The sequence below is a fragment of the Perissodus microlepis genome, chromosome 11 (genome assembly GCF_051167445.1).
Source record: "Perissodus microlepis isolate ML-2025 ecotype Zambia chromosome 11, ASM5116744v1, whole genome shotgun sequence".
Classification (NCBI taxonomy): Eukaryota; Metazoa; Chordata; class Actinopteri; order Cichliformes; family Cichlidae; genus Perissodus; species Perissodus microlepis.
The window spans coordinates 18,532,230-18,540,307 of record NC_140471.1 but is presented as its reverse complement, the minus strand read 5'-3'; the positions used below and the strand labels follow the sequence as shown (position 1 = coordinate 18,540,307).

Genomic DNA, 8,078 nt, shown 5'->3' with positions numbered 1-8,078 from the left:
ATGCACATGTACTATATTCGCATAAAAAAACTAATTACACTCAAAATTATGTCAAGTACATTTAAGTGCATCAAAAGAACAGAGAAAACAAAATGAATGCATACAACAAGAAACAAAACAGTACTATTCCCTTAAAAGTTGATCCTGCCCATAGAGTGAGCGGGCTTGGCGGAGGTGTGTACTGTCGTAGTGCTTCTTGTTATAAACAGAAGTAACTCAGGGCCGCTTGTTTTGGGTTTTTTGAGTTGTTGGGGTTTTTTTTTAAGACTTTCTATACTTGATCTAATTAGAAGACACATACATATATTTTTACATGTATATGTTTTGTTTTTTATTTGTTCTGAGTTTAATTCCATCCCAGCTGTGAACCCATTATGTTAACCAGGAAGAGGCCAGGTAGGGTTAGGACAGCCCTCTGCGGGAATGTGACTTAGTCAGCGTGCTCGGACTGAAGTTATGACTTTAATATGGCTGATAAAGGTCCGCTTTTAACTTCGTGTATAATTTTTTATCTGTCGATTGGAGGCGCAATATTCCAAATTTTTGAAGAAGAAAACTGGAAATCAGCCAGAGACCTCTATGTCAAAGAAAAGGAAGACATTCTGAAGAAATTTAACTTGACTAAAGAGAATCTGACTGAGATACTGAAGGTATGATGAACCTATCTCTATGTAAAGGTAACAAGTCGAGCTTTTGTTTACAGAGGCTTCATTTCGTTACATACTGTATTGCTTACCTTACAATCCAGCGTGGACATTAGAAAGGAAAGGAAAATGTCGTTGCCTCCACATGTCCGGATGTATCAAACCAGTTTTACGTGATTTTGAACAGAAATGCAAACGTGTAAAGAGTAACTATCAAGCTAAACATTCTCAGAGGGAGCGGGGGAAGTGAAAATCCTCTTATTTAACAGCACAGAAAAGTTGTGAAACTTCAAACAAAACACTGATGTGTGCGCTGGGTGTGGAGCAGGCATGCAACATCAAGCACAGAACAAAAACATAAAGGCTGGCACAAGGCGTGCCTGTCGGTAGCCTGAGCCTTTAGTTAAGACTTTGAGAAGAATAAGGAGTTGTAAATATTTCCAGTTATTCGGTTACAAATAAATAAGTAAAGTAGTAGCAGAAGTATTAGATTTATGTTTTTTTTTCTGGGACTGATTGATTGTGTTAACTTTCTAAAGGTAGTATCAGAGGCTGCCGGGCAAGGCGTGGCGATCTCCGGGGATAAGGATCGCAGTCCGTGGGACTGGGGGAGTTCTGCCATCTTCGCTGCCTCCATTGTCACCACTATAGGTATGAAAGACTCAGCAGTTGACACACTTCATGTTCATGTTGTAATAGCACTCACTTCTTCTTCTTCTTCTTCTGGTTGCTGCCATTTCTTTGGCAATAGGGTTGACTCAGGAACGCCCAATCGACTTGCTTTAACAACATGTCTGGCCCTGCCACAGGCAGGCGATGTGTCCAGGGTGTACCCCGCCTCTCATATTCGAAGCTGGATAGGCTGGGATAATATTCATGTAACACGATGCCTCATGACTAAAAGCTGCATTTCTCTGGGCCTAATTGTGATTGTTTGTTTATAAGACACATTATAAGCTTCACAACAGTTACTACAGGGATGAAGCTATGGGTACTCTGATGCTGTGACTGTTTCAGAACAGGAAATGCTTTGTCCCAAAAGTTGGGAAATTATCGTGATTTGGATCTGAAATGTTTGTGCACTGGAGTTTTCCTGCAAAATGTCCAATAAAGAACGTTATAAAGAGAAACCTGAGCATAACTGAGACGGTAAATCCTAATCCTCATTGTTTTTTAGTTCAAGAGTCTTCTATGACTTTCCTGCTTTATATATGGAAAACAGAGAGACAGACACCCTCCCTACTTTTCCTACACTTAGATTACACTTTATCAAAAAGGAAAGTTTTTTTCTTTTAAGCTTATCATTAGGCTGGATCGGGTGACCATGAATACTCCCTTAGCTATGCAGCAACAGGGCTTGGCTGCTTGGGGCATCCCATGATACACTGTTTTTTGTTGTTTTTTTTTAACTCACTATGTGTTTATACACCACCCTGGATTTAATCACTAGCTGTTATTGATCTGTGCTTCTCTTCCACAGTGTTTCTTTTGTCCTATTTTCCTCCCTTCACCCCCAACCGGTCACAGCAGTTGGCTGCTCCTCCCTGAGCCTGGTTCTGCTGAAGGTTCTTCCTGTTAAAAGGGAGTTTTTCCTTTCCACTGTTGCCAAGTGCTTGCTCATAGAGGGTTGCATGATTGTTGGGTTTATGGTTGTTTTTCTCTGTGTTAGCCCTGCAACAGACTGGCAGTGTGTCCTGGGTGTACCCTGCCTCTCGCCCTGTGGTAGCTGGGATGGGCTTCAGCCCTCCCCATGACCCTGATAGAACAAACAGAAGAGGAAAATCTTCCTAAAATACTTATCACATCATGGACTGCTGTGATTGAATATTTTCTCACTGTATCTACAGGTTATGGTAATATTGCCCCCAGGACAAAAGGTGGACGTATTTTCTGCATCCTTTATGGTCTGTGTGGGATCCCTCTGTGTCTGGTATGGATAAGTGAGCTGGGTTCATTCTTTGGAGACCGGGCCAAGCGTCTGTCTGGGGTGATGATAGACAAAGGCATATCAGTGGTAAGGTCTGACTAACAATTAGTGTTTATCTGAAATTATGAAGTTTCAATGTCAAATAATATATTTTTTTCCTCCGTTTTGTCAGAAAAAAGTCCAGTATACCTGTATAGCCTTGTTCCTTCTATGGGGGCTGTTGGTGCATCTGGTGATTCCACCGTTTGTTTTCATGTCCATGGAAGAATGGACCTACTTAGAAGGTTTCTACTTCTCTTTCATCACACTCACAACAGTTGGCTTTGGAGATTATGTGGCAGGTAGGTTTTTACATTTGGCACAATTTGCATTTCTGAATTGAGGATATCCAAGTAATTTCAGCCCATAACTCTCATTTTAGGCGTAAATCCAGACATAAACTACCCCCGCCTCTACATAGTAGGTAAAGAATTATGGATTTGCATGGGCCTAGCTTGGCTGTCCCTGTTCTTCAGCTGGAATGTCCACATGGTAGTTGACGCTTCCAAAGTACTAAAGAAAAAATGGCAAAAACGCAGGCACAGAAACTTCTATCATGAGGAGCTAGTGTCTTTAGAGGACAAGCCACATGGAAATGTAAAGCCCAACGCTATTGACATCTTTGGCTTCTTATCTGAAAAGGAGGAAGACTACAATACTGTCATAAAAGAGATTGGAATGAAAAGACACAAACCAGCGCCAGCAGACAAAATGAATCGCTCAAAGAGCTGCAGTGACCTCCACGGCACCTCTATCCACAACTTGGAGCACTCTCCAAGGCGCAGACGTATGATCAGTATCAGCGAAGTATTCCTCAATGCAAAGGCCGAAGGGGACAATGACACAAAAGACGAGATGCTCCCGTTATTGCAAGAAAGCATGGGGGACCCTGAAGTGCGTGTGGAAACTGACGAGGAACAAAAGGACAGCTGTGCTGCTGATTCAGAAGATTGTGATATTGCCCTCAGTGGACCTGCCAAAATAGAAGAGGAAACTATAGAGCATCCTGATGGGGGGGAGACTAGGTTTAGGATTTCCAAGGTGGCTGAAGAAGAATTGCTGTTGGAAAACGATGAGAAAGGGTAAAAGAATTGTCCAAAGGCGTATGCTTCTTTAATGTACCGAGAGAACAAAATGTGGAAATGACACTGCATATGACATCGACAGGAACAAAAGCTGACAGTCGAATGGTTTCCTGTCTTACAAGGTCACTATTTTATTTTTTTATAAATGGCAAAAAACATGTTTAATAATTCTTTTTAATTCTTTCATCCCGTTACAACATTTGTATTCATTAAGCAACAGTGATCAGTGGCATTATTTTAGAAGACAGTATAAGGCTTTGTGGAAAACAGAGCCAATAAGCAACTTTCCCTCATAAGGAGCTGCTACACTGGAGCCCATAAGGACATGGCCATCATCCGCGTACTCCATGCTCACCACTGGCTGCTTTGAGTGAATATTCTTGATCCGGAGCACCTGAAGGACACACATTCATAAAATGAATAGGTAAAAATCTAGCTGCAATGTTTTTATTTTATTTTATTTTTAAACAAACTAACCTCAGAGCCAGGTGGATCTTCAGGATCATAGCTTGAAAACTTCATGGCATTTGGGTGACAACCCAGCCATACGTCACCTGTCTTGTGGTCCACCTCGATGTTGTCACAAAGTGATCCAACAGCTACAGACTGAAAGCATCACATGTTATTTACATGCTGTAAATAAAACCTGATTATTCTGTCCTTGTGTATGACGTTAAAGCAACAATCCAACCTTTTTTTTTCTCTTGCAACAGAACTGCTTTTTTATTCAGCAAAATTAAAACGATTAGTGCTACTTTTATGTCTACATGTTAAATATGAAGCTACAGTATTATGAAAAATGTACAGGCAGCTGTCACTGATACCCCTCAGCCTACTAGCAGATGTACCTATGGTATACATTTTTAAAATTCTAGGCTACAGTAAAGTTAATCTTTGACCTCGAGGTCATTGAGATTCAAACTCGTTTTTACTAGATTCACCTAAGGTATCGTACGTCACCTCGTTCTCCACTTGGGCATCCACTCTGCCCACAGGACGGGGTGATGACAATACCCCCTCAACCTCTCACGGCTGAGGGGTAAAAACTGCAACACTAGGCTGGGCTTAGCTTCATATTTAGCACGCAGATATGAGAGTTTTGGGTTGTTGTTTTGTTTTTGTTTTTTCTGACTTTAGAATACAAAACACTATTACCTTGATGTACCTCAATTGTTCCCCTTCTTGCCTTTCAAAAACATCTATGTTATGATCCATAATATCCGAAACGTATATGTACCTGTGTTTAAAAAAAAAAAAAAAAAAAAAAAAATCATGTTACAATAACAAACTGTAAAGCTCATCCCACTCCTTTTCAAGCATCTAAATTGTGTTTTATATAGAGATGTGGATGACAATTCGATGTCTTCACTTAATTTACAATGTATTCTGTTATTTCTGTTGTATTTCTGTCTGAAATAAAACAGATATTTAACTCAATCAACACATACATGATCGGTGATTGGTGTAACGAACTGAGATTAACCTTTTGTCAGGAGATATGTTTATGCCGTTTGGGGACCGCAGACCATCGGCCACCACCCTCACTTCGTGTGGACTGTAGAACACCACGTCACACCAGGTTAAGTCCATAAAGACAGCAATAAGCAGAAGTGCATCACTGTGAAAGTAGCGGTCATTTGTGGCGTAGAAGCTCTCCACTCCGACTGCAACAATGTCATTCACACTGAAAAACATGGGGGAAAAAATGGATGCAGACGTTTTGTTAAATGTAAAATGTGGACTGGTTCTTATATAATGCTTTTCTGCTCTAACAAGCACTCAAAGCGTTTTATAAAACGTGCCTCAGTCACACAAGCACTTTTTTTCCTATGCTTTTTATCTAATATTTGCATACATTCATGCTCTGATGGATGCATCGGAGAGCAGCTTGGGGTTAGTATCATGCCCAAGGACATTTGGCACACAGGCTGGACATGATGGGATGAGCCACAGCCACCCCAATAAATAAGGCATTAAAAGGTTTCTCATACAGTTCATACCTGTGGAGTAAGGGGTGGGTGATGGTTTTTATGTGCACAAGTGTGTCTTCCTCAACATAACGAAAGATCTCTACTTGACTGTTGTGATGAGGGTGATTGACCACAAACAGGTACACAGAGTCATCTGCAGAGAAGAAGAAAAGTCTTGTCAACCCTGCTGTGTGGAGGAAACGTAAGTTTCCCTTAGTGTTTCAGTCATGTTTGTGCTCAGGGAAATAAACAACTAAAATAGCTTGTTATTGTTTAAAAAAAAAAAAAAAAAAAAAAAAAAAAAAAAGCAGACACGCACACACATACACCAATTTAGGCTGCAGACTCATAGTAAATTGTCACCTTCTTTCCTTCCCTAAAGCAGTAAGGAGCAATTTACTTTTTTATAGCCTGACCCAACAGGAACTTATGCTTAAGTAAGAGGACAAACTAAATGCAGACAAAATATCAAAGCCTCACAAAACTCACTTTTACTACACAGAGATGTTTTTGGCACATATAGGAAAATCTCAGATATGTGTCAAGGACACTGTAATGCAACTGTCTCCTCTTATTCATTTGTCCAAAACCTGTTATCAAGTAAAATGAATAAAGGCAACGAAAATACTGATCATTTTTGCATCATTACATTAATTAAAATTATTAATAATATAGCTGTAAACATAAGGCCCCAAATTTCTTTATGCATTTCACTGTCACTGGCCTTTAACCTTTGGCATCTCACACTGCTGATACAAAGTATTCTGCTTATTTTAGACAATATTCCAGAAAAGACTGGTCCACACAATAGGATGTTTCATAAAGCAGATGGATATGCAACACATAATCACTAGCCAGATGAATCCAAAATTTATACTAGACACTACGGTGAACATCACCGAGCTAATACCAGTGAAAGATATTAGCAGTATCATGCTATAGGGGGTGTTGTTCAGAAGCAAGGGGCAAGTCCTTGAAGAAAACTTGGATGAAGGTACAAAAGTCTTAAGCCTATGGCCATGGAGAACCTTCAGCATGAAGAACCAAAGACTACAGCCAAGACAATGTTAGAGGAGCTTCAGACGTGTTCCTGAACAAGTCTGGGAAGATCCATTTGGAAAATTAGATACATTTCCAAAACCTACATGTGCAAAGCTTGAAGAGACTTAACCAAGATGACTTTAGTTCATTTATAAGTCACAGTAACAGTGTAAGGTATACTGCCCTAAATGTACTATGACAGAATGCACATAGTCACCACTCAAAGACCCATTCATGTAATTTAGTCCAGAATTACTGGCATACCCAAAAATGGGTGCATAAAGGTACAATGAAAAAAAATGACCTGAATACATTTCTGTTATTTAAAATAATAACAAATTTGATGCCATTATTTCATCCATCCTCTATCTGGTCTGTACGTCACCTGCTTCATCAGTGTATGCACTAATGCCATGTGGGTTGAACGAGCTGAGGTCCAGTTCTCCGCTGATTTGCAGCTCCACTGGAGTGGGTTTCGGGTGCAGCAGATCCAAAACATACATTTTCCCTGGTTCATCAGAAAATGAATGTAATCGAGGAAACTTCAACCCCTGAGCAGTAAACACTACATGTTAGAAACTTTTCTAAATGTGGGGCTTTGCTCAAGAGGTCATCACACAAACAATTGCCCATGAAATTAATAACATACCGTACTCATGAAGGCCAGTCCATCTTTCAGTATTGTGATATCCTCTGCCCCATATTCTGTACAAACAAATCAATAAATATTTTTCCCATTCTCAGTTCTTACAGAGAGCACAGTCTTATGTCATGCCTTGGTGACACATGCTCTACAGACAGTTGTGTGAACTTCAGACCCTTCAGCTAATGCCACATGTTAAACGCAGTTTAAACGTGATTTTCACGATGCAAACCCCAGAACAAAGATATGAGCATGAATACAAAGATTACATACCAATATTCTGCAAATAATGACAGCTGAGGTGTTTCACTGGAATCTCTCTGGAAGCAAGCATGATTTCCCTGCGGAAGAAGTTTACAGAGCCATTACAAAGAAGCAGTACAAATCAGTACTACAGTTTGAAAGTCTGCTCGAGAAGCCCAAGGATACATTTGTTAAGTCTTTCCATGAAAACATTGGCCACACTTCAACGTGCTTTAGCAAACAACAGCTGTGAACATTTACAATCTGTGCTGCCAATCCCCAAATTTAATGCGACATATGACGTCAGATTTTCTTGTCGGAACAGAACTTACTTCAGTTTCAGGAACCTGTGTCCACTGAAAACTGCAAAGGCAGCAACAGCAACAGCAAGTAGTACTTTCTTCATGGCAGCCATGTTTATAAGTGTCAGGGGTTACCTATGGAAGTGCCATGATTTTCAATGTGCATTAACACAACTGCCCCAAA

General features: G+C 40.2%; 2 protein-coding genes across 2 annotated transcripts; one reads left to right on the top strand and one right to left on the bottom strand.

Annotated features, from left to right (window-relative positions):
• The first annotated feature begins 209 nt into the window (after positions 1–209).
• On the top strand, positions 210–3,697 carry LOC146377558 (potassium channel subfamily K member 5-like). Its single transcript, XM_084942886.1, has 5 exons — positions 210–650; positions 1,184–1,295; positions 2,492–2,658; positions 2,744–2,912; positions 2,993–3,697. Exons 1-5 carry the CDS (start codon positions 468–470, stop codon positions 3,694–3,696), a joined length of 1,335 nt encoding a protein of 444 aa, XP_084799012.1. The 5' UTR covers positions 210–467; the 3' UTR covers position 3,697.
• Positions 3,698–3,927: 230 nt separating this feature from the next.
• On the bottom strand, positions 3,928–8,037 carry LOC146377557 (serum paraoxonase/arylesterase 2-like). Its single transcript, XM_084942887.1, has 9 exons — positions 7,925–8,037; positions 7,623–7,690; positions 7,356–7,411; positions 7,092–7,257; positions 5,696–5,819; positions 5,179–5,379; positions 4,851–4,932; positions 4,173–4,301; positions 3,928–4,089 (listed from the first exon to the last, which is right to left on the bottom strand). Exons 1-9 carry the CDS (start codon positions 8,005–8,007, stop codon positions 3,928–3,930), a joined length of 1,071 nt encoding a protein of 356 aa, XP_084799013.1. The 5' UTR covers positions 8,008–8,037.
• Between the last annotated feature and the right edge of the window lie 41 nt (positions 8,038–8,078).